The following is a 27,414-nucleotide window of genomic DNA, read 5'->3' on the forward strand; positions in this document are numbered from 1 at the left end:
ATTATTGTCATCTCAATTAAATGTCTTTTGCTCATTATTATGTTTATTCTGCAAGTGCTTACTCAGCTTATATTGTTGCATTACAAGATGCTAATGGAGAAATAAATATTAATAATTTATAGTCCCTGCCCTTAAGGAGCTGATGATCTAGTAAAGGAGTTAGATTACACTTTTAAAAATAGCTTTATTGAGATATAATTAATATATGTTAAACTGTTTATATAAAATATACAATTAGATTAAGTTTTAACATGGCTGTACCCATGAAACCATATAATATCCATGTTTTAATTTGGTTAGTTTTTCTTATTGAGTTTTAAAAGTGTTTTATATATTTTGGATATAATAAGTCCTTTCTCAGACATTTTAGCATATATTTTCATTCTTTTACAGTGACTTTTGAAGAACAGAAGTTTTAAACTTTTTAAGTCTATTTTTATTCTTTCTGTTTTGATTACTGTAGCATTTTAATAATTCTTAATATCAGGTAGCATGACTCCTCTGACTTTGTCTTTCAGAATTGTTTTGGGGAATTTTAGAATCAGTTTTTCAATATTTACAAAAAAGCTTTCTGGAATTTTAATATAGACTTTTTAATTTATAGATCTATTGGGGGTAAATTAACATCTTAACAATATTTAGTCATTGACACATAAATAAGATGTATCTCTCTGTTTATTTAGGTCTTTAATTCTTTTTCAGTAATATTTTATAGTTTTCACTCTTTTACATTTTTGATTGCATAATTTTTGTTACTATTGTAAATGGTTTCTTTAAAAAATTTCAGTTTCTGATCATTCATTGCCACTGTGTGGAAATACAGTTGATTTTCTTGATTTGTAGCGGGAGATCTTGCCCAAAATTCTAGGTAAATTTATAGGAATTGAAGCATAAATTTAAATTATTTTAAGTACCCTATAAAGATATACAACTATTATGTACCCATAATAATTAAAAATTAAATTAAAAAGAATAGGACAATCTCTTATAAAACCACAAAACAATTATCGACCTAGGAAAATTAACAATTCAATAATGTCATCTCTTGGAGGATAGACACACTTGAAGCTCTGACTCGGGTGGGGCAAAGGCAGTATAAGTAACCTAAACACTTGTACCCTCATAATATGCTGAAATAAAAAAATTAAAAAATTAAAAGTAATATCATCTAATACACAGTATTCAAATTTCAAAAAAATTATTTGGGCCGGGCGCTGTGGCTCACGCCTGTAATCCTAGCTCTTGGGAGGCCGAGGCGGGCGGATTGCTCAAGGTCAGGAGTTCAAAACCAGCCTGAGCAAGAGCGAGACCCCGTCTCTACTATAAACAGAAAGAAATTAATTGGCCAACTGATATATATATATAAAAAATTAGCCGGGCATAGTGGCACATGCCTGTAGTCCCAGCTACTCGGGAGGCTGAGGCAGAAGGATCACTCGAGCCCAGGAGTTTGAGGTTGCTGTGAGCTAGGCTGACGCCATGGCACTCACTCTAGCCTGGACAACAAAGTGAGACTCTGTCTCAAAAAAAAGAAAAGAAAAAAAAAAAATTATTTGTAAGAAGCAGTGTGCTAAGGAATAGACTATAAACTCTAGTATTAAGTTTAAATCTTTAAAATTTTTATTATGGAAAATTTTAATCATATATAAAAATAGAGTATTTTTCATAGCTTTATATTATATACATGTTTTTATATGTACATATATATGTGTATATGCAATTTCAGACTTACAGAAAAAGTGACAAGAATAATACATAGAATTTCCATATACTCTTTTTTTTTTTGAGACAGAGTCTCGCTTTGTCACCCAGGCTAGAGTGAGTGCTGTGGCGTCAGCCTAGCTCACAGCAGCCTCAAACTCCTGGGCTCAAGCAATCCTCCTGCCTCAGCCTCCCAGTAGCTGGGACTACAGGCATGTGCCACCATGCCCGGCTAATTTTTTCTATATCTATTAATTGGCCAATTAATTTCTTTCTATTTATAGTAGAGACAGGGTATTGCTCTTGCTCAGGCTGGTTTCGAACCCCTGACCTCGAGCAATCTGCCTGCCTCGGCCTCCCAGAGTGCTAGGATTAGAGGCGTGAGCCACCGCGCCTGGCCTTCCATAAAATCTTTACTCAGATTCACCTGCTTATATTTTTGTCCCATTTGCTTCATCACTCTTTCTCAATGTTATTTTTCTGAACTGTTTGAGTGTATTGGAGACATTGTGCCCATGTACCCCTAAATATTTCGATGTATATTTCCTAAGAATTAGGCCATTCTCTTATATGAGCATAGCATAGTTATCAAAGTCAGGAAATTTAACATTGATACAGTACTGTTGCCTACGCACTAGTCTATGTTCTAATTTTGTCAATTGTCTCAATTATGTCTTTTGTGGCTTTTGTTCCCCCCGTCTTCAGCCAGTCTAGGCTTATACCTTGCATTTAGTTGTCATGTGTTTTTTAAACAGGAACACTTTCTCAGTCTTTCCTTATATTTTTTCATCTTGATATTTCTGAAGTCTGTAAGCCACTTACTTTGTATTAATAGAATCTCCCTCATTTGGGGTTTGCCTAATGTTTCTCCCAAATTAGATTCAGTTTATTCATTTTGGTAGGAATTCCACTGAAGTGATATTGTGTTTTTCTTAGAATGTCTTTTGAGGAGACAAGTGGTAATGATTTCTCCCGATATTTATGATATAGGTGTAATGGCTTGGTTAAGGTGGGGTCCACCAGGTTTCTCCACCATCAGGTTATTCTTTTTCACTTTGTAATTAATGTGTTTTATATACTTTGAAACTGAATATCCTGTCATCATCAAACTTTCACTTACTAATTTTAGCAGCCATTAATAATTTTTTTAACTCCAATCATTCCTTCTACATTTAGTAGTTGGCATTCTACTGTAAGGAAGGATTTTCCCTTCTTCCTCATTTGTGTATACTTATTTATTAATATTTATATAGATACATGGATTCTTATTTTATTCAATGGGTTATAATCCATTACTATCATCTGTTTGATGCTAAATTGTCCCAGATTTGATCAGTGGGGCTCCTTCAAGTCAGCTATTGTGTGCTTTTGACGTGTGCCCATCATTCTTTAATGCACTTCCTTCTTTGAGCATTTCCTTCTTTTTTTAGCACAGAAAGATGTTCTAGACTCATTTTGTATATTCCCTGCCCTAGCTCTGAAATCAACTATTTGTCCAAGGAGTCCTGGATTTTAGTTGGAGTAGTTTTTAGAAACCAAGATTTGAACTAGGACATATATATATATTTCACACACACAGCTATGACTTCATATTGACACTTCCCATTCTCATCCAATATCACAGTGTACATTGTAGTCTTCCCCCTTTCTATATTTGGTAATCTCTTTCCCAATAGCGAAAAATGGGGCTTCTGGTATCTTCTTAATTTATTTTCTCATTTGCTGAAGCCTAGAATATACAAAGGGTGGTTTCAGAACTACTAAACCATGTCACTGCAAAAAGCAAACCTGTTAAGTGGGGTTCACTATTTGTCTTCAGGTCTTTTCTTTTTCTTTTTTTTTTTTTTCTGAAATAAAATTTATGCACACTGAAGTATACAATGTCTAGTGTATAATGTGGTCAGTTCTGGCAAATCTAGGTGTTGCTATGAAAGTGTTTTGTAGATGTGATCAAGGTCCACAGTCAGTCAACCTTAAATAAAGGGGTTAATTTAATCACACTAAGCTAAGTTAATTTGATTGCATTAAATGAGCAGTTTTCTGATTCAGTTGGTTGAAAGGCCTTAAGAGCAGAGCTGAGACATCCCTGAAGAAGAAATTCATTCTGTGGACAGCAGCTTCAGCCCATGCCTGAGAGTTCTAGCCTGCCCTTTGGACCTGCCTAGTCAGTTCCCATAATCGTGTATGCCGGTTCCTTGCCATGAACCTCTTCATACGTATTTCCTACTGGTTCCGTTTCTCTGGTTGAACTCTATTATGACTATTATGAATAAATCTGCTATGAACATTCTTCTATACAGTTTTTGTTGGCGTACATTTTTAATTTTGAGGGGTAAATACCTAGGAGTGTAATTTCTAGGTTAAAAGGTGGGATATATGTTTAATTTTATAAGAAATTGCCAAACTCTTTTCAAAAGTTTTTGTTCCGTTTTAATGTTCTACCAGCAGTATATGAGATTTCTGCTTATTCTACATCCTCACCAACATTTAGTGTTGTCAGTCTTTTTGATTTTAGCCATTCTTTTGGGTATAGAGTGGTATGTCACTGTTGTTTTAATTTGCATTTCTCTAGTGACTAATCAAGTTGAGCAGTATGTATTTCATGTAGTTGTTAGGCAGTCATGTATCTTCCTGTGTGAAGTTTATGTTCAAATCTTCTCATTTTTCTAAATTGAGTTGTTTTATTATTGACTTATAAGAGTTCTTCAGATATTCTGAATACATGTCCTTTGTCAGATACTTGTTCTGCTAATATTTTTCTTCTAGTCTTACCTAAGCATTTTCCTAAATGTGTTTTAATAACCAGAAGTATTTAATTTTGATATTCTAGTTTTTGTTTTGTAAATTTTATGATTTCTGCTTCTTTATTTCCTCTGAGAAATTTTTACCTACCACCAATGTCATAAAACTATTCTATATTTTTCTAGAAATCATATAATTTTTAGGTTTATGTCTGTTCATCTCAAAATTATTTTTATTTGTAGTGTGAGATAGCACTTGAGGTTTGTGGGGGTTTTTTTCCTATGAATATCTAGTTATTCCAGCAATATTTGTTGGAAAGACTATTCTTTCCCTGATGGATTGTTCTGGCGCCACTGTTGAAAATCAGTTGACTATAGAAGTGTGTATTTACTTATGGATTCTAGTTCCATTGAGCTCTTGGTTTTTCCTTAGGTTAAGACCAAGTAGGCATTTAACTCACGTAGTTGAGTCCTTCAGTTTTCTTCTTTATTCGAAAATTTTTTGTCTATTCTAGGTTTTTTGCATTTGCATATAAATTTTAAAATCACCTCAATTATTAATTTTTAAAAGTCTGCTGGGATTATTATTAAGATTGTTGTGAATCTGTATTTCAAAAATTAACACTGTAACAATATTGATTCTTCTATCCCAAGAGCATAGTATCTCTCCATTTATTTAAGTTTTTACTTTTTCTCAGTGATGTCTTCTATGTCTGTTTTTACTCCTGGGTATTTGATATTTTTTGACATTATGGTTAATGAATTTTTTTAAAGTTTTATTTTCCCATTGTTAGCTAATATACTGACATACCTTTGATCTTCCTAAATTTATGAGCTATTCCTTTTTTTTTTTCTTCTCTCTTCCTTTCTTTCATTGATTCGTTGGGATTTGCTATATAAACAATCCTAACATTTGCAAATAGGGGCAATTTTACTTATTTTTTACCCTCTTTATGCCTTTATTTCTTTTCTTACTGTAATGGCTGGGGAAACCTTTAGTACAGTGCTGAATAGAAGTGATGGAGGGCAGTAATCCTTGCCTTATTGTTGATCTTAGGTGGAATGTTTTTACCACGCAGTATGAAGTTAATAGTAACAGATTATATGTTTCAGGTACTGAACAGTACAGTGAATACACAGGCTATGCTGAGACATATCGCTGGGCCCGGAGCCATGAAGATGGGAGTGAAAGGTGAGTCTTTAGAATCGCATGACTGAAGGCAAAAGAATGTGAGCTTGACCCTGATATACTCTGTATCCCTTCTACCCTTATTTCAGCAATTGAGCTTTCTTTTAAGTTCAGTATTACAGGTTCATTGACAGTTAAAACAGTATTACCATCTCCATATACCAAAAGGAAAAAGAGAGAATATAAAAACCAAAAGTCTAAAGCAAAGACAAGAGGGGCAGAGTTCTCTATAGTTCTTTACCTACATAACTTGCCAATTTAAAGCAGAGCAATGGAGGTTAACTTCCAAGTTCAGAATTATTTAGAATAGCAGCATTGTGAATGTAGTGAGTGCCACTGAATTGTACATGTAAAAATGGTTTAAATGGCTAATTTTATGTTATATATTTTTTACCACAATTTAAAATAATTAATAATGTAATATACCTAAACCATTAACTACATTTTAAATGGGGGGGGTGGTATTTAGAATAAGTTCTGTTAATAGCTAGAGCCTAAAGTCCTGGACCAGCTTATTGATTATCCTTAATTTTTCTGTGAAATGAGTCAGATGAGGGAAACCCATGTGGGACAGTGGGCCTGATGCAACAAACCAGTGGATGACAGGCCCTACTGTGAATTTTGCTGCAGCTGTCTCCTGTTTCTTCTTGAAATGTTTTTATGCCTTGACATTCTTGCTTCCCCACTAAATTGTGTAGTTCACCAGAGGTAAATTTTTGCAGAAATGCTACCTGAAAGCATGTGGGGTATTTCATTTTGTTCTGTTTTGTTTTGTTTGTTTTTTAACAAGAAAGCTATTATGGCAAAAAGAATCAGCTCTTGCCCATGTAGACATATCTGTGCCACAAACTTATTCTTTGTAATGTCTCAAGTCCAGCCTCTGGTTTCTTTATCCTTATTTTGTTTAAAATATGTGGTTGCAACAAACAATTATCTATGTGGATGTTTATTCCTGATAATTATTTGCAAACAAGCATGAAGGTTTCTATTGTTATTCTGCAGTGTAAAAAGTTGCTTGGCATACCAATATATGCAAGTTTAGAAAGAGATGAAATATTTGGAATTTTACCCATTTTCAAAATTACCATCTCAACTAGTTCTTCTGTTTCCACAGGCAACATGTTATTGTCTACTTTGATGTCTTTGTCTTTTTAAAAATAGTCTCTCATTGATGACAGTTGAGCATAGGAGGTAGAATGCTATACTGAATTATTTCACATTTTTTGTAACACTTGGCTGATTGGGATTATTTCCTAGACAATATATGGTGACGTTACAACCCCAGTGATTTAAAGCAGATCTCTCAAAGCAAAGTAGGAATGAGCTCTTGTCAAGGTACAAATGCCATGTCTTTAGTATTAGAGGAAAACAAAGAACTCAATTTCTTTTGTTTGCTTCGATATCCTTTAACCTCTGAGACTCACTGTAAATGATATATCTGCTTACAGTACTTCATTCTGTTCTCTCTTGATAAGTTTTCATTTTACTGCTTAATGCCTTGACAGTACACAATATATATGCCTCAGAATCTGAAAATAGAAGAGTATTTTCTCTCTTCCTGTTTTGCTTAGACCTGCAGATACTGATTCGTTTCTTTGTTTTGTTATTTTAACACTGCTAAAGTCTTGGCATCCTGACCCCTGTGAGAGTTTTGAGTGACTTTACCTATTCCTCATCTTTCTCCCCTTTCTGTTTCTTCCCAGGGACGACTGGCAGCGGCGCTGCACTGAGATTGTTGCCATTGATGCACTTCACTTCAGACGCCACCTTGATCAATTTGTGCCTGAGAAAATGAGACGGGAGCTTAACAAGGCCAGTAACCTTATTTCCTAGTTCATCTGGCAGCTGTCATCTATTTACTGCCATTTTATTAATGCTGAAATTAATGCTTTCTGGTAATTCTTGCAGTGTCAGTATGTCTGCCCACAGCTGTCCTGATTTAATGGCTTGTCAGCTTGTACAAGATGTACTTTCCATTTCGTAATTGTTTGATTAGCAGCTGAGGTTGCCAAATAGACTGTTGCTTGATATTAAACCCTACACATGCATTTATCTCATTAAGTACTTTTATCTGCTTTGGAACCTTATCATTATAAAACCATATAGAAATGAATGAGCCCTGAAAATTTTTTTCCAGACCTGCCCAGTGACATTTTCTCTACAAGGTATGCTGTCAGGATTTAAACAGATAAACCAAAAAAGTCAAGTTAATTCTTGTCCTATTTTAGGCAAGATTTGTGTTAATTGTTTATTGATTTGGTGTAATTTAACATATTTATGATGAAATCTATGCTTTTCTGTGATAGCTAGTGCTGTCTACTATAATCATTTTTTTCTTTTTTATTGTGGTACGGAAATATAAAAGCAGACCATATCTATTGTTCAAATTTTCACTGCTGGTAACCATAATAAATAAACTCTATTGTACAATAGAGTACTGATTTTGTTTTCTAGATTTTGTGCCTTACCAAAATAGTTGAGATTTTCTCTCAAATTATTCTCACAAGACTGACCCAATTCTGGAAACCATTGTTTGACTCCCATGAGTAGGGTTTGGATTTTTTTAAATAGTACAGAGGTCTTTTTTTTTTTACACCTATTATGCCATGAATTTATAGGGAGTAGATTCCAGCAGCCCAGGCTCTTTCCAGTGGTTCTCAGGAAGTGTGCTTCTCTGGGAGAAATAGGCTGGCACTTCAGTTAAATCCAGGTACCTTTCTCCTTGGCTTCCTTCTTTTTCTAATCAGTTTTCTTCACGCATTTCAGGAGGCTGTCTCAACTCTTACAGTGTTTAATATGCTCAGTGTGTACATTAATTTTCTTGGCAAGAATCTTGCCCTTGTTTGATCTCAGCAGTGCCAGCAGCATGCTGGGTAACACTGTAGACTCTTCCAGTTTTGCCATGGTGATATCTGTGGGGCATGCCTTTTGAATAGTACCCATTCCTTTGATGTCTGCAGTATCACCTTTTTGGAGATTTGCGTGTATGTGACCAAAGGAACAATGCCATATTCTCTAAAAGGCCTAGAGGACACTTGTCAGGTGCCTCTCCTCTTTCCCTTTGTGTTTTCATTTTGGCAAATTACTAGAAGATGGCAGTTCCAGTTGAAAGGCCCACAAGTAGAATTTGGCTGTGAGATTATTTATTAAGACAGCAGATTTATGGTTTTGCATGGCTATACATGTTCCAGTTCCTATACAAAGATGTCTGTTAATAACAGCAGACTGGGTATAAACAACCAAATAATCCAGACACGTTTTGACTACACTTACAAACAATGGAATAGATATTTTGAGTATAATTAGATATATTATTTTATACCCTGATCTGTTTGAGAATCTAATTTTTTTTTCCAAAATATTACAGGGGTACAAATGTTTTGATTACATAGATCCCTTTTATAATGCTGAGTCAGGGCTTGAGAATCTAATTTATTTTTGAACATCTGCTTATATATGTATATATTTTTGTATATATGTATGCAAATATATATATATATATATTTTAATAGATAGGGTCTCGCTCTGTTACCCAGGCTGGAGTGCAATAGAGTGATCATAACTCACTGCAGCCTCAAACTCCTGGGCTCAAGTGGTCCTCCTGCCTTAGCCTTCCAAGTAGCTGGGACTATAGGTGTGTGCCACCACACCTGGCTAATTATTCTTTTTCTTTTTCTTTTTTTTTTTTGAGACAGAGTCTCGCTTTGTTGCCCAGGCTAGAGTGAGTGCTGTGGCATCAGCCTAGCTCACAGCAACCTGAAACTCCTGGGCTCAAGCAATCCTACTGCCTCAGCCTCCCAAGTAGCTGGGACTACAAGCATGCGCCACCGTGCCTGGCTAATTTTTTCTATATATATTAATTGGCCAATTAATTTCTTTCTATTTATAGTAGAGACGGGGTCTCACTCTTGCTCAGGCTGGTTTCCAACTCCCAACCTCGAGCAATCTGCCCACCTCGGCCTCCCAGAGTGCTAGGATTACAGGCGTGAGCCACTGCGCCCGGCCTCTAATTTTTCTTATATTTTTTAGAAACAAGATCTCGTTATATTGCCCAGGCTGGTCTCAAACTCCTAGCCTCAAGTAATCCTCCCACCTCAGCCTTCCAAGTTGCTGGGATTACAGGTGTGAGCCACCATGCCTGGCCTCTTATATATATAATTTATTAGATTATTTTAATTTTAAGTGTTCTCGAATGAATTTCATAAAATGTTTGAAGAATAATCCACTATTTTCCAAAGTTGAACTTACACAACAGATATAATTTATTTAAAAATAAGAATTCCTCACAGAAGCCATCTGGAAAGACTGATCTTTGCTATATCGACAGTTCTGAATTTCTCTCTTACCTGAATAAAGGAGATTTTCCTATGCCGAAGAGTATTTTTTACTAGTCATTGGGTACATTTTAAATGTAAGCCTGCTTTCACTGTTCTACACTCCTGCCTTAAAGTAGTTGTCTCTAAGCTCATGATTTTTATGATAGAGCATATCAAGTACAATAAGATTTATCTTTAAATTTTAATCAGATATTATTTATTCAAACATGTATATGTAAATTTACCACATAGTTGTTGATAGTAGAAGGCAGTAGGTCGTTTGGAGAGAAACATATGAAAAGGAAAGTAGAACCAAAATGTTATACATTAACACATTTTGAAAAGTTCCCCCTTTTTTTATGGATAAAGTGTGTACTTCCACATACACCTTCCTGTGGGAGCTAGATCATTTACTTGTAGAAATTATCCTCAATTACGATCTTTGAAAAGGTCATCTCTGGGCATAAATATATCTTTTTTTAAATTCCCCATAGCCAATTGACATTCTCTACATTTACTTACATAACACTAACCTTCAGTTTGCCAGCCTCAAAGACACTGGAAATTTTAATGATGTTGATCGTTGTTATATATGAGTAGGTTAAGTTAGTTGTAAGTATTGGCAACATTGAAAAACATTTATTTGTAGAAATAGTGTCCTTATGAGACACACTTTTTATAAAAAGAATGAGTCTTTAAAGAACATGGCAGCAGAAGGAAGACTTTTATTTCATTCAGGTCAGTCAATGCCTGGCACACTGTCTTATGGAAGTGTCTCAAAAGTGATTTGTTACCACACTACAGAAATTATTCCGTAACATAGAGAAGGAGGGAATTCTCGCCAACTCATTCTATGTAGCCAGTATCACCTTGATACCAAAGCCAGGAAAGAAAAAAAGAAAACTACAGACCAGTATCCCTTGTGAATATAGATGCAGAAATCCTCAATAAAATACTAGCAAACTGAATTTAGCAACACATCAAAAAAGGAATCCGCCACAACCAAGTGGGCTTCATCCTAGGACACAAGAACAGTTCAACATATACAAATCAATAAATGTGATTCCCCACATAAACAAAGGCCATATGATCATCTCAATAGATGCAGAGAAAACATTAGACAAAATCAGCACCCTTTCATGATAAAAACCCTCAACAAACTAGGCATAGAAGGAACATATCTCAAAATTATAAAACTGATTCATGACAAACTCACAACTAACATCCTGCTGAAGGGGGAAATTTTGAGAACATTCTTCCTAAGAGCTGCCACAAGAGAAGGGTGACCACTGCCACCACTTGCATTCAACAGAGTGCTGGAAGACCAGCCAGAACAGTCAGGCAAGAGAAAGAAAGAAAGGGTATCCAAACTGGGAAAGAGGAGGTCAAATTATCGCTCTTCATTGACATGATCTTAAACCTAGAAAACCCTAAAGACTCCACCAGGAGACTCCTGGAATTGATAAATTCAACAAAGTCTCAGGATACAAAACCAGTGTACATAAATCAGTAGCATTTCTATATACCAGTAACAGTCAAACTGAGAGGCAAAGACTCAGTACCATTCACAGTAGCTATAAAGAAAAAGATAAAATACTTAGGAATATACTTAAGGAGGTGAAAGACCTCTACAAGGAGAACTGAAACACTGAGGAAAGAAATCGCAGAGGACACAAATAAATGGAAAAACATATCATGCTCATGGATTGACATAATCAACATTTTAAAAAATGACTATACTATCCAAAGTGGTTTACAGATTCAGTGTAATCCCCATCAAAGTACCAATGTCATACTTCACAGACCTAGAAAAAATAATTCTACACTTCATTTGGAACCAGAAAAAAGTCCAAATAGCCAAAACAATCTTAAGCAAAAAGAACAAATTTGGAGGCTTCACATTTCCAGACTTTATACTACAAGGCTATAGGAACCAAAGCAGCATGGTATTGGTACAAAAATAGACATAGACCAATGGAACAGAACATAGAACCCAGATATAAAAACTGCTACCTACAGCCCACTGATCTTCAACAAAGCAGACAACAATGTACACTGGAGAAAAGAGGCCCTATTCAATAAATGGTGCTGGGAAAATTGAATAGCCACATGCAAAAGAATGAAACAGGGCCTCCATCTCTTACTCCTCACAAAAATTATTTCAAGATATTTTTGTGCCTTACTTAAATGTAAGGCACAAAACCATAAGAATTCTAGAGGAAAATGTAGGAAAAATCTCTTCTAGATACCAGCCTAGGCAAAGAGTTTATGACTAAGACCCCAGTGGCAATCACTGAAATAACAAAAATAAATAAATGGGATTTGATTAAACTAAAAAGCTTTTGCAGCACTAAGGAAACAATCAGCAGAGCAAATAGACAACCTACAGAATGAAAGAAAAATATTCATAAGCTGTACAGCCAATAAAGGGCTAATAACCAGAAACTACAAAGAACTTAAGCAAATCAGCAAGAAAAAAATAACCTCATTAAAAAATGAGCAGAAGACATGAACAGGCTGGGTGTGGTGACTCACACCACTAATCCTAACACTCTGGTAGGCTGAGGCAGGAGGATTGCTTGAGCTCAGGAGTTCGAGACCAGCTGTCTCTACAGAAAATAGAAAAAAAATTAACTGGGCAACTAAAAATAGAAAAAATAAGCCAGGCATAGTGTTGCACACCTGTAATCCTAGCTACTCAGGAGGCTGAGGCAGGAGGATTGCCTGAGGCCAGGAGTTTGAGGTTGCTGTGAGCTAGGATGACCCCACAACACTCTAGCCTGGGCAATGGACCAAGACCCTGTCTCAAGAAAAAAAAAAAAAGACATGAACAGAAGCTTTTTAAAAGAAGATAGACAAATGGCAAATAAACATAAAAAAATGCTCAGTGTCACTAATCATCAGGGAAATGCAAATTAAAACTACAATGAGATAACACTCCTGTCAGAATGGCTGTTATTAAAAAGTCCAAAAACAATAAATGCTGGCGTGGATGCAGAGAGAAGGGAATGCTTATACACTGCTGGTGGGACTGCAAATTAGTACAGCCACTGTGGAAAATGGTGTGGAGATTCCTCAAAGAACTAAATGTAAATCTACCTTTTGATTCGGCAGTCCCACTACTGGCTATCTACCCAAAGGAAAATAAATCATTCTATCAAAAAGGCACCTGCACTCGAATGTTTATTGCAGCACAATTCACAATTGCAAAGATGTGGAATCAACCTAAGTGCTCATCAATTCATGAGTGGATCAATAAAATGTGATATATGTATACCATGGAGTACTACTCAGCCTTAAAAAGCATGCCTTTTGCAACAATTTGGATGGAACTGGAGACCATTCTAAGTGACGTATCTCAAGATTGGAAAAACAAACACCACATGTCCTCATTATTAAATTGGAACTAACTGATGGTACACATATACACAGAGGAAAGTAAAACTTAGTGGAAATCAAACAGGTAGGAGAAGGGGAAGGGCAAAAACCTACCCAATGGGTACAGTGAACACTATTTGGGTGATGGCACACCCATAGCTATGACTCAAACGTTACAAAAGTGATCCAGGTAACCCAAAACATTTGTACCCCTTTAATATTTTGAAATAAATAAGTAAATAAAAATAAATAAAATTATTTATAGATTTAAAAATGATTTGTTAAATGACTTGGTTGATGATAAAATAACTTTTTAGACAATGCTAGTTCCGTTTTTTGAGGTAAACACTTCAGAAATTTTGTAAGTACATTGTCTGAAATCACTTAAAATGTTACAGTTTGTTACATATTTCCTTAATATTCTTAAAGTACTAAATAAAGCCTAATAAGTCTAGTATAAAATCAAGTATGGGACAGATGAAGCCATATGAAGCAGATGGGTTGATTTTTTTAAATGTATAGTAATGTAGTTCTGTATTCATTTTCAGTCTGCCATTATTTATATCAGTATGCAATTATATCTAATTTATATCTAATAAAAAATTCTTTTCAGTCAAATGCAGGTAGAATTTATTTTTTAATCATACAGGTAACAATTGTAAAAGTAATTGTCATTGAATGGTTGCCCACTATATATATGCAAGGCACTCTACTTAGTGCTTTAAATGCATTGTCTGATTTAGTCTTAACCACCTAAGAAGGCATAGATACTGTTCTTATCTCCAATTTGAATAAGTGAACTGATCCTTAGAAAGAGTTGAGTAACTTGTCCCAGATCTCATAGCTGGGCAGTAACCAAACCCTAAATCCAGGCTCCCCAAATTTAGATCACATTTTTAAAAATGTGAATTCTACAACATAGAGATTACTATAACTAGATCTGACTTGCAGACTTTCTGTGATTCAGTCTTACGTCTTTGAGAATATTCCCTGCCTTTGGTGAACACATGATCTTCTACAAGCACATGCCTGGGTCACCTCTTCTCTTTTGATCATAAACTTACATTGTGAGCAAGTTATCTGTTGATTGCTTTTCTCAGTATCCTTTTCTGTTTGGCATACTTTTTCAAGGGAATCTGAAGGTTTTTCCCCAGCCTACTTACTAAATTCCCTTGAGACAAGAAAATACCACATGTGTAATGTATAGCCTATCTGCACATGCGCTAACGTCGAGAAAGCATGCAGTTCAGGTCATGGCATGTGAGAAGTCATTCAGTGAATGTGTATTCTTTCATTCACTGCTATATTCCAAAAAATTTTAGCAAAGGATTATTTTTAATCCTTCTACTGAAAAAGGAAAAAGCAGCAAATAATTTTGTTAAATGCCATTGACAACTTAATTAGAAAATGAATCCAAATAACTTTGGGTCTTTTAAAGTATTCCATCCTTTATTAGTTACATTTACCTATTAAAATAGATTTACAATAGATTTACACATATAAGTACAAGCAATAAGAATTTCACATAAACAGCATAACTTGAAGAGAATATTTAATTTACTGTTTTATACCTCATGTTTTGTAAGCTTTGCTATAAAGCAGTCTTTATTGAATTACTTTAGAGATGACTTGCACAAGTCCACTTTTTTTTTTCATGCCAGAGAGAAAGTAGGGAAGAATAGAAAAACTATATTTTTCTAATGAAGCAACAAAGCATCAGGCCAGTTTTTACCGTCAGAATTCAAGGCTGGGCGTGGTGGCTCACGCCTGTAATCCTAGCACTTTGGGAGGCCGAGGCGGGCGGATTGCTCAAGGTCAGGAGTTTGAAACCAGCCTGAGCGAGACTCCATCTCTACCAAAAATAGAAATAAATTAATTGACCAACTAAAAATATATATACAAAAAATTAGCCGGGCATGGTGGCGCATCCCTGTAGTCCCAGCTACTCGGGAGGCTGAGGCAGTAGGATCGCTGAGCCCCGGAGATTGAGGTTGCTGTGAGCCAGGCTGACGCCACGGCACTCACTCTAGCCTGGGCAACAAAGTGAGACTCTGTCTCAAAAAAAAAAAAAAAAAGAATTCAGTGTGGATCTCTGAGCTCTGGGGGCCTATTTGCTACTTTTAGGCATCACTCATCAGATAATAAATAATTGAAAGGGAAATCCCACAAGTGCTTTATTACCTCTTGCAAAGGTCTATTCTATCCAGGCTCCACCTATCCTGTTGGACCTGCATTATGATTTGCAAGTAGAGTTAGTTGGTTTTTTAAAAGGAAGGAATCAGTCTCCTTTTATCTAACTGATACTGTGAAGCAATGTTCAATCCTGTGAAAGATCAGTTGGTTGACATTCTGGAGGAGAATTATCTTTGAGGTTGGAAAGATTTATGACTCTAGCTTGTAAAAGTGGCAAAATACCTTTGCAAGAGAAGAAAGAAATCACCTGGAAAAGTTGTATTTAGCTATGTTAGACTCGTTTAGGTAAGATTAAGTAATGGACATATTTTGTGACACCTTCTGGATCAGAAATTGGACAAAGTGGAGAGATACTCCCAACAGCAAATTGCCATGATTTATTTTTTTTAAAAACTTGATTTGTTTATTGATTTTTTTTTGTTACTGCCCACCACTAAATTTGTAATGGGTTTGTTATTAAACCAAAGCTTGATAACAAAACCAATCAATACTTGCTATTGATATTTCTAAGAAGTTAAACATCTTATTTATAATCTTTTCTTAAAGTGTGTATCACTATAGTCTTTAAAAATGTTAGTGCAGAGTGTGTCATTTCTAGTGATTTTTCCTGTAAGTTTCTCAATATGGAGAATCAGAATGATCATGAGATACCTAACCTAATCCTGGATTTTACACATGAGAAAACTAAGGTCTGCGTATTTCTTTCATTTTATATTGCATTTGAAAATAGTAAAAACAATGTACTAATGTTATAATTATTTTAAGGACAAAAAAGTCATCCATAATCCTACCTTTCAAACAGTTGTTTTCATTTTTTTGAAAATGAAATTTAGTTTCATATAAATGTGCTCAAAAGTTACCTATAACTTTATATTTTACCTATTTCATTTAACCATATATTATAATTATTTTTCATACTTTCTAATCATCAGAATAAAATGTTTAATAAAATTGGGTGGATTCAAATACAGTACTATAATTTAACTACTGTCCTTACTTTTGAACAGTTAGGTGTTTCCAAGTTTTTCTCTGTTATACATAAGGTAGGAATAAACATCTTTGTACAGTTGATGTTTCTTTAGAAGAAATTTACAAAAATGTTATTGAGTCTAAGGATAATTTTATTGCTCTTGATTAATATTACTTTATTCTCTTCCAAAAGATCCTTGAGGGTTCTTTTATATCATGGTTGTTTTTAAAAAAAAACCTTAGGAAATCGGTTATCAGTATCAAGTATGTATTAATTTAAATTAAATAAGTATAATAAGTTGATTTCATATAAATAAGCAAATCCTTAGGAACAATCTTATTAAATTATTAATCTAGAAAGTAGTATACTATAGTTAATGAAAGACATCCTTTAAAGTCAAGCATAACTTAATGATGGGGGGGCGTGTTCTGAGAAATGGTCATTGTGCACACATCATAGAGTGTACTTACACAAACCTAGGTGGTATAGGCTACTACACACCTAGGCTATATGGTATAACCTATTGTTTCTAGGCTACAAACCTATACAGCATGCTATGGTACTGAATACTGTAGGCAATTTTGAAATAATGTTATTTGTGTATCTAAACATAGAATAGATACTGTAAACATATGTTATCAATATTATAATCTCATGGGACCACAGTTGAATATGTGGTCCATCATTGACGGAAAGGTCCTTGTGCAGCACATGACTATATATCTACTTGGGCCTGCTGAAATTTATATTGAAGCCAGAGTTCTTTAAGTGTATGTGTGCATATTTGTGCTAAACTTTTCCCCTGGGTACAGTAGTCTCTTTCCTGAGTCCAGTTCTGGGCCTGTAGACTTTTATACCAATTTGCATTGGTCCATCTTCCACTTTCTTTGCTTCTTTTCTACATCTATATCTGTACTACTTCCTGATCAGTCTCTAGTTTTTAACTAATTAACAAATATTTTCCTTTTCTTGCTTCTCAATGCTCCCTTGCAACCTTCAAGACTTCCCCTTTTCTTCCTTCCCATCACAGCTCACTCTGAGATTGGAGTGCTTATTGGTATCTTCTTGCTATCCTGAGATATGAATGCTTCCTCTTTTTACCCTACTAAGTTGTTTATTGTACAAATAAATTCTTCTGTCAGGGTATGACTAGAGTTCAAGCTGACTTTTTTTACTCTCACAGCTCTGATCAATGTCCTCAACTACTGTGGCTCTTGGTGGGGCTAAAGAAAAGGATTTGCTAATACAGAGCTCTTGGGAACTCCTAGTGCCTTTCCCTGTGGTTATGAGAACTTGGCAACTCTTTTGATGTCTCTGTCTTTATCTGATCTTTGTTTCTTATCAAAGGAGTGCAATTCCTACTGTAAAAGGAAAGGCCCTCTGATTCAAGGCCCTGCCCTAGTCTCTAGCATTTAGGGGTCCTTCTCCTTCCCGGAGAAGGGAAAAGCCTAGTCAGAGCCTCCAAAGGGGACTCAGGCCAACTTACTACTTCTCTTATTAGAAGCATTTCTCTTAGAAATGCTTGGTTTTAATAGAATAAAAGAATTTTGTATATGTAATCATTATAACTAGTTATTCTTTATACCTAATTACTCTGTAGTTTTGGATCATTTAATTTTATCCAATTAAAGTTTTATTTGATATTATTTGATCAAAACACTGAATGTAGTTTAATTTCCTTTTTTTTTTTTTTTTGAGACAGAGTCTCGCTTTGTTGCCCAGGCTAGAGTGAGTGCCGTGGCGTCAGCCTGGCTCACAGCAACCTCAATCTCCGGGGCTCAGCGATCCTCCTGCCTCAGCCTCCCGAGTAGCTGGGACTACAGGCATGCGCCACCATGCCCGGCTCATTTTTTCTATATATTAGTTGGCCAATTAATTTCTTTCTATTTATAGTAGAGACAGGGTCTCGCTCTTGCTCAGGCTGGTTTCGAACTCCTGACCTCGAGCAATCGGCCCGCCTCGGCCTCCCAGGGAGCTAGGATTACAGGCGTGAGCCACCACGCCCGGCCTTGTAGTTTAATTTCAATTTCATGATTTTTTTGTTATGGCCATTTTCCAAGATGGATACATTTTTCAGGAAAATTGGTTAATATTTTATATTAGATTTTTCTTCTAATGATTTAACTGTTTCATATTCTCCATTGTTAGGTCTTATCTTCACTAGGCTATTTTTTGCTCATTAAAGTTAACACAGTTATTTAGAGATAGTGGTAAGGAAGAGATGAAAATCATTCTGACAGTATAGAACAGAAACATGAGCCAGGAGGCTGAGAAAGCCTCCTCTTCATCTAGACATGTTAGAAAAAATTGACAGGAAAGAAAGTGTCAAAGTTATGTTTATTCTGACAGAGGTTTTGTTCTCCCCCTTGTTCATATAATGGCACAATCTTTCAAAAGCCTGCTCAAAAAAATGGAACGCTCTGATTTTTTGACCTGAAAGAGATTTTCAGAAGCTCCATGCATCTGATTATGCAGGTAATTTGTGAGCTCTTGTGTAAGCTCTGTACCATAGCGTTGAATAATGATCTGCTACCAACTTATAATTAATATCTGTCAGGATTTACAGCGTAGGAGAGTGTGGAAGGAATAGCCTTGTTAATCCATCCAGACAGTGTGTAAAATAAATTTTTATACCTTTGTGGAAACTTCAGAGAGCAATTTACTATATTTCTATGTGTGGGTTTCATAGAAGTATCTCTCTTTATATTCTTGGTTTTTCTGTGGGAACATTTGTCACAGATCATTCTTTTAATTTTATTTACTATTACATAAAGCAATATTTTAGGCTTTGGTACTTAAAAGAACCTAGGGGAGATTTGCTTTGCTATTATATAATGTTAGACCTCCCAATATAGTCTGATAGTTTCAGAAAACTACAGAAAAGAGGCAGAAAAACAAACTAAGCCAACAAATAAATGGAAATCAGGAACTCTGGGATGTTAAACTAAAGTCTTCTCATATACAAAATGAGCTGTTCATTTAATTAATGCTTAACCAGCATTCTTGGGGGTGTATTGTACTTTGTTCAGGCTATCAGTAAATTTCTACATATTGTAGCTTAAAACAGGGCTATGAAACCAGAGATTCTTAGAAGAGCTTAAAAAGTATCTTAACCCTTTGTACTCGCTTGCTTTTTTCTCAATTCCTTTATTCTACTCGAGATTTAATTTTTTAAATACCCCAGATTTTACAAAGCGTGGCAGTAGAATAAAAAACTGGAGTTTCTTTTCATACAAACTTATTTATTTATATTTCAAATTACTGATACATTCAAAGAGTAATTTTAATCTCTATAATTTTTCATGGTGTGATATTTTTTGAAACATGCACCCACATGAAGACCTGGTTTACAGTCACATGTTTTGCAAATGTAAATCGTCTCTTCTTCCTCCTTTGATTTTTCTGTTAGAACAAACAACACAATCTTTGTGTTTTTTGTTAGGGTGAGGTGTGATTATATGGAGCTTTCCATGTAAACATTGCTCTAAGTTAGTGGATAATAACCTACCCCTGGAAGTTAGTGTACCATCTCTGCATTTACATTTTACTTGTCCTTTCATGCTAATGAAAACAAGAAAAGATACTGTAAAAACAGACAAAAATCCCCCTTCCCCCCTCTGAAACTACGTGTGGAGTGTGGCTCAACATGCCAGCTGCTACCAATGCTAACCGTGTCGAGTCACACTCGACATCCGAGTGCAAAGGGTTAAAGGTTATTTTATAACCAGACATAGGAATTCCTTTTATAGACAGTTGCTTGCTCTTTGTTAGCATTTCTGTGGCAGGAAGCACATTTAAAAGCTAATCACAGTTATTAATCTAGTCCCAGTAATTCAGAGAAAGTGCTGAGGAAGCATGACAGTGACCTTTGCCTGATGAAAAAATAGTAATCAAAAGCCTTCAAAGAAAACAGTGTTTAAACAAGCGCCTTTCTTGGTAGTCTGTAATTGGGAGCCCATCAATTCTTGAAATATCTCTGATATTTCCATTTCTGTTTTTTTGAATTGGAAAAAGAAACTGAGACTTATATTGGTTTAAGGGATTTGATTTGCCTAGCTTCAAAACAAATAAATATTAGAATCTGCCATTTCTTTCTCACTTCCCAAGTATAATCCCAGGCTTTTCTCTCTGTTTTCCCCTCTACTTTAGCCCCTAAGAAAAAAAGGAAAATGAGAAAGAACATAAGCTTGATAATGGATACTGATCCTAGTAGTCAGTTAGAAATACTGTTAATGTCTAGTTAACTCATGTGCTTTGATAACTCTTTTATCCTGCAGGCCTACTGTGGATTTCTCCGTCCTGGAGTTTCTTCAGAGAATCTTTCTGCAGTGGCCACTGGAAACTGGGGCTGTGGTGCCTTTGGGGGTGATGCTAGATTAAAAGGTGAGTAAGGTGTTGTAGAAAAGGATAATAGCATCCTGACCAGAAAAAAAGTCCTTTAAGCCAGATTTCTGATGTTCTCTCATAATAAGAGACCACAAAAATCTAAGAGAAAAGGAAAAAGAATATTTGACACTATCCTCTTTTTTCCTTTTATGTTTAAAGGAATTCTTATTTTCATTTACTATTTCCCTACACAGGTCACTTATCTCTTTGATCTACCAGACACACTATTTATTTGAATATAGAGAGGTCAGAGGAAAAGAAGAATCTATAATAACTATGACGTTTCAAACCAAAGCGTCCACTCGAGCAGTCTTCCTTCACTGGAGTGACTTTTATGGACAGATTTTATGGAACTGGGCATATTCCATGTTCTGGGCACTGTTGTAGAATACAAAGTTGAATAAGATGTGGTCCCTGCTTTGGGATTCACAGTCCAGCATACGAGAGACAGACATAGACAAATGCAACACACAGTATTAAGTGCTTTAGTAAAAAGTCCATGGCGTGGTGGGAGAATAGTTTGGAAGAGCTGTGTGAGTGGCACAGCGAAGGAGGCATTTGGGTTCCCAAGAAAGATGAACATTTCTTGCGTTTTATTGTTTATGGCAAAAAAATTACAAAACCTGATCAGCAATGCTGTTGGCCGTTTACCAGATTGATATTTACTTTACTTTTTAAAATATCAGTTATAGAAAATAACATTATATTATTACTTAGGATGATTGCTGTTCCATTTTATCCCACTGGTCTGATACCAACTGGGTGTACCACAATACAATTCTGATACTAACTAGCTCAAATTAGTGCAGATTTCACAGATAAGGACAGAGCCCACAAGACTGCCCCTACTTCTAACTCCAGCCAAAAGTTTCAGGGAGCCCCCAGGCCAATCACGTTTTTGACCAACTGGCTACCAATTCAGGAGTTCCCATGACCCCACCTCTGAGGTTCAGTAATTCACTAGAAGTACTCACAGAACTCAGAAAAGTCCTGTACATACAATTGCAGTTTTATTATAAAGGGTACACATAGGGCGAGGTCTGAGAGGGAATGCAGAGCTTCCACTACCTCTCTGGTGATGTGTCCTCTGGCACCTCACTCTCCTGATTAATGATTGGCCACGTGGTTGAACTCAACTCCCAGTCCTTCCTCACTCCAGGAGGTCAGGCTATCTGGACTATTTCATTAACATAACAAATTCCAGGGGTTTTTGAAGCTCTTGCTGAGAGCCTAAGACTAAGACCTGACAGATTTTTTGTTATATCACTGATATCAAAGTAACAGTAAAGCAAACATAAAATAACCAACTGGTCTTGATAGCCAAACTAGATTTAGATAAAATCCATCTCCTTGGGAACAGAACAATTGAATCTGTCATGTCAGATTACATTCCTCCCCAACAGTAAAAAGCTTGTTATTATTTGTATAAAAAAATTATACTTGTTTTTTGGAAATCCAAAAAAGACCATGAAGTGTGTAAAAATTATCAGAATTCACTGTTAACATTTTGGTGGCTATCCTTTTAGACATTTCTGTGTAATGATATGTAACTATTAATGAGATCACACCATCTATTCTGTTCTCTAACCTCTATTTGAAAATACTACAGTCTCGTGCATGGTTTTCAACACTAATAAATATAGGCCTAATCTCAACATGTTGTGTGTGTGTGTGTGTGTGTGTGTGTATATCATAATTTGTTTTGCAGATTCTCCATTCACAGATAGTTATTTGTTTTCATTATCTTATAAGCAATACTACCATGTATAATTATATGTTATGTATAATTATCTTCTTAGCGTAAATTCCTAGAAGTAAGATTATTGACTTAAAGGATATGTGTATTTCATATTTCAATACTTGTTGCAAATTGTCCTCTAAAAGGCTGTATGAATTTACAGGGTCTTCCTTGTATGAGCAACCTCACCAACATGAGATGTTGTCAGTCTTCTTAATTTTTCTGAGATTCAGCAATTTTCATGTTTATTGGCCATGTGTTTGTTTTGTGAGTTGCTTTTTTATGCTTCCTGCCCATTTTTTAAATCTCTTTGGGAGTAGTTTTAATTTTTCATTGGCTAATAATAACTCGTTATATATTAAGAAATAATAATTGTTTAACTGTTAAACAAAAACAATGCAGACTTTTTTTCAGTTTTTTTCATTTATTTCAGCCTATTTGGCTATTGTCATAGAGAGTGATTCTTAATGTGTTCAGATTTTTGTGGTGTACTTAGAAAAATCTTTACTGTCCTGTCACCTTATTCTGAAGACTTTCCACCCACATTTTCTACGAATTCAAAAACAAAAACTGCATGGTACTTTTTTCAGTGTTGAAAGTCTATAAATGGAAGAATTTCTAGTTTTTATTTTATGAAATTCTTTATCATCCTGAATTTGTTTGAGAAAAGCTGTTTTTCACTCTGGGCTTATTGATCTTATGACAAACATGTTTTTTGTTTTTCACTTAAGTAAAATGAATGACTAGATTCATGTCATCAATCCAGAAACCAGGTCTGCCATAAGCCACGGTCATTTGTGATGGACAACTTGGAATGCTTTATGAATGTGTTCACTTTCACTTCCTTCCCTCCACCCCCAGCTTAAAAGCCTTTCTCTCAGACTACAGTTTTGCTTACTGCCGTGACTATCAAATGTAGTATTCAAAGGTTTCCAAATGTAATTCATTCTCTCAATTATTGAGATTTAAAGTTTGGAGTAACTTTTTGACATCTCCCTTCCCTTTATTAGCTTGAATAATTGTTAAAAAATTAGAAGTGGCTATAATGTTGAAAATTGGCTATTAAAACTGTGATTTTGAAAAAAAAAAGAAATTATGCTGTATCTTTGTAATGAAATATTATGCAGTTACTAAAACCCGTTAACAGAAATATATCTGCTGACATGGAAAGATGTTTTTGGAATATTGCCAGATGTGAAGAAATACATGGTATATGGTATATGACCTGTTTCTGTTTTAAAAATTAAATTTTGAATATAAGATACCACACAGATTTCAGATTCTCTGTGGTTATCTGTTCATGTGTTAAGATTAACTATGGTTGTCTCTAAGTGGGTGATATAGATTTCTTTATTTTCTTTGTAATGTGTATTTTCCTATTGTGATCACATATTGTTTTTGTAACAAAATCTGTATAATTTGGATTTAGTCAAAGGGCCATACTTAAGAATCCAGAAGGCCACATGTGGCCCCAAGGCCACAGGTTCCTCACTCCTGTGAGATGGAAGGGTTTGGTGCCTGGTTACAACAGCAACTAGTGGCCTCCTACATAGCCCATGCCACCAATGGGGCTCTCTCTGTCCTCTTTCCTGGCTCCCATCTTTCTGAGCACCCTGTGGACACCCGTGGGAAAGCACTTTGGAGTGAATGTGAACTCATTTATGGTGCTCCTCATTATTCTAAGTGACCCCCTAATCCACACTTCGCTTTTAACATTTTATTAAAGGTTTAGCTGGCTTATTTGTTACCCATTTGTATGGTGGCCACCTCTTTGTTCTAGTTATTTTAAACGTCAAACAGTTCATGTATTTCTTCTCCTTGGAAGTGCTTTGTCACACTTCAGTTGCCTTGCAAACTCAGCTCTCTGGTAGACCCAGGAGAAGTTATAATTACAATAAGATTATAGTATTTGGCCTTTTCTCATTATTAGGGTGGAAGTGACTTTTTTTTTGTAGCTTTCTACATCCCATCTCAGCAGAGGTTATTGGGTGGGCTCCTGCCTCAAGTGTACCACCAAGGCCCCAAGGACCTGTGAGATTTTTAGGGCATAATTTAAAAAATTTTAAATGACTGATTTAAAATTGCTTCTTTTATCTCTTATTTCTTATTTGATTACATTGTAAACAATATTTATACTTTGGAGTTTTTTGAACTTCTCTTTGTGACCTAGAATAGTCGATTGTTACACATAGGTTGGTACTTGAAAAGGTGTTTCTGGGTATGGAGCTTACTCTTTACCTATAAGATTCTATACCTAGTAGATCACATTCTATTTTTCTGATTTGATCTGCTTACTTTGTGAGGGGACTAAGTGGTACTTTAAAGTTCTTTATTCTGTTGTGTTTTTGTCAATTTCTCCTTGCAGTTCCTTTGGTGTTTATTTTTTAGCATCTCCAGAGTATGTTGCCTCACTTGTGAAAGATTATGCGATTGCTAGTTTAAAAAGTATGTGCATTTTCTTATATTCTCTTTTTTATCTCCCTTCCAAACCTTCAGTACCTAGGAGTGACTTGCAAATAAAATATGATCAATGAATTTCTGTTTAACACATTTATTCAACAGCTTTTCATTAATCTTGGAGTTTGCTCATTCTTCTGTAACCTGCCTGTCTGTACCTAATTCCTTCTATTCCTGTAAGACTCCACTCCAGTGGTAACTACTCCAGAGAGATTCCCCTCACCCTCCATAAAAGTTCTGCATTAGGGTTCTTTCGTTGAAAGAGGCACTAATGTATCTTATCCCTTATACCTACAAGGGGATTGTTGCTTGATGTGGCTTAGAAAGGCAGGGTAGAGTTGGCCTTGGGGATAAGCAGGTTGTAGGATCAGGTGTTCCCTCTATTCCGCGTATGTGTTGGTTCCTCTCCTGCCCATTTCTCTCAATATGATTACCTCATTCTCTTGTTTCCTTCAGGTTATCATTTGATGGCAGGAACCAGGACCAGGCTTAAAGTACTACAGTTGCCAGGTGTGGTGGCTTAGCCTGTAATCCTAGCACTTGGGGAGGCCAAGGTGGGAGGAAACCTTGAGGCCAGGAGTTTGAGACCAGCTTGGGCAACAAGTGAGACCCCATCTCCACAAAAAATAAAAGATTAGCCAGGCATGGTGGCCATATGCCTATAACCCTAGCTATTCAAGAGGCTGAGGCAGGAGGATCACTTGAGCCCAAGAATTTGAGGCTGCAGTGAGCTTGAGTGTGCTACTGTATTCTAGCCTGGACAATAGAGTGAGACCCTGTCTCATAAACAAAATAAAACAGAACAAAAAAACATTGTAATTGAGTGACCCAAGAGCAAAGGAGGATTCCTTAGTTTAAGAGTCCCATGGAAATACTCTAATTAGACCAACTTGGATCACTTTCTCATCCCTTGGACCAAATTTTCATAGCCAGGGAGTAAGTAAACACTAGTACCTCCCCTTAATGTGATTAAGAGGATTTCCAGTTGTTTTCCATGGCATATTTATATTGAGTGAAATGTTTCTGAGATACAGAAAGTTTTTATAAATGTATTGTCTTTCAGACCTTCTGTCCATTTATATATCAAACCTAAATAATGTCATTACTAATTATATTTTCAAATCAAAATAGCTAAACTCCAGAAAAACCATTAATCTAGGGAAGGTTGGAATCTGGATCATGCTGATGCGGTTGGCCTGGCCTCACCCTCTGAGTTCTGTGGGAGGTGTGGTTGTGGAAGGGGGAAAGGGCTGACTATCAACAGAAAATGGAAAGTGGAAGAATAGAACTATGGGCCAGGCCACCTCAATTTGTCTGCCACAGGTTCTTTGACACGTTGCTTTCTTCTGCTAGAGTAGATCACATTCTTTCTCAGCCTTGCCTTGGGTAAGAGTATTCCTCCCTTGACATTTCTGTATTGTCCTCTTTTGTGGCCCCAGTGCTTACAATGGAGTCTTGTATGGTAATGGGCATTCTATTCAAAGGTGTCTGGAGCAATTGACTATTTCTTACAGGTTGAGCATCCCAAATCTAAATTCTGAAATGCTCCAAAGTTGAAAACTTTTTGAACACCAACATGACATTCAAAAAGAAATGCTCACTGGAGGATTTCAGATTTTTTAATTTGAGATGCTTAACCAGTACTGCATATATTCTAAAACCTCCCAGAAATTCACAATCAGAAACACTTTTGGTTCCAGGCATTTCAGATAAGGGATACTCAGCCTGTATCAGCATCTCAGAGATGCTGCTGAGTTAATGGCTTTGGGAATTTTTTAATTGTCTAGGAGTTGCTGGTGATCATCCAATTTTAAGAATCATTGTATTTCCTCCTATAATTTACATAGTTACCCTTCTATTTGTAGCCCCATTTTAAAGAATGGGAAACCAAGGTTCAAAGATAGGCTAATAAACCTGTCTAAGGAAAGAAAGCTATTAATAGCAAGTGCCAGAACCAACATTCAAACTTGGCCCCATCTTCCTCAAAAACCAGTATCTGTTCATTAGTATTATTGTTAATATTACCAGTTGAGAACATATTGAATGCATTCTGTGTTCCAGGAATTGTACTAAATACATTCTTTACCTGTGTTAGCACACAACAACCTATTAATAGATAGGTTTTCTTTTTTGTCTTTATAGGTGCATTGACTGAGGCATAGAAAGGTGAGTAATTAGTCTAAAGTCACACAGATAGCAAGTGGCAGTGCCAGGATTCAAACCAGGGTTGAAGACATTGTCTGTGCTTTTGATATTTAATCTATATTGGCTATAAGCTCTGGATCTGGATCTAGATTTGGAAGTTACCATTCTAGAGACAGTGGTTGAATTCTTAAGGAGAGTGT

The 27,414-nt window shown here is 35.8% G+C and overlaps 1 protein-coding gene across 1 annotated transcript in view; it reads left to right on the top strand.

Moving 5' to 3' along the window:
- LOC105860117 (poly(ADP-ribose) glycohydrolase) overlaps positions 1-27,414 on the top strand; it is a 128,036-nt gene that overhangs the window by 92,917 nt on the left and 7,705 nt on the right. Inside the window, 3 exon segments of the mRNA XM_012744592.2 lie at positions 5,556-5,634; positions 7,335-7,443; positions 20,766-20,871. Of these exon segments, the coding sequence (XP_012600046.2) occupies positions 5,556-5,634; positions 7,335-7,443; positions 20,766-20,871 (294 nt within the window).

The sequence above is a fragment of the Microcebus murinus genome, chromosome 14, assembly GCF_040939455.1.
Source record: "Microcebus murinus isolate Inina chromosome 14, M.murinus_Inina_mat1.0, whole genome shotgun sequence".
NCBI lineage: Eukaryota > Metazoa > Chordata > Mammalia > Primates > Cheirogaleidae > Microcebus > Microcebus murinus.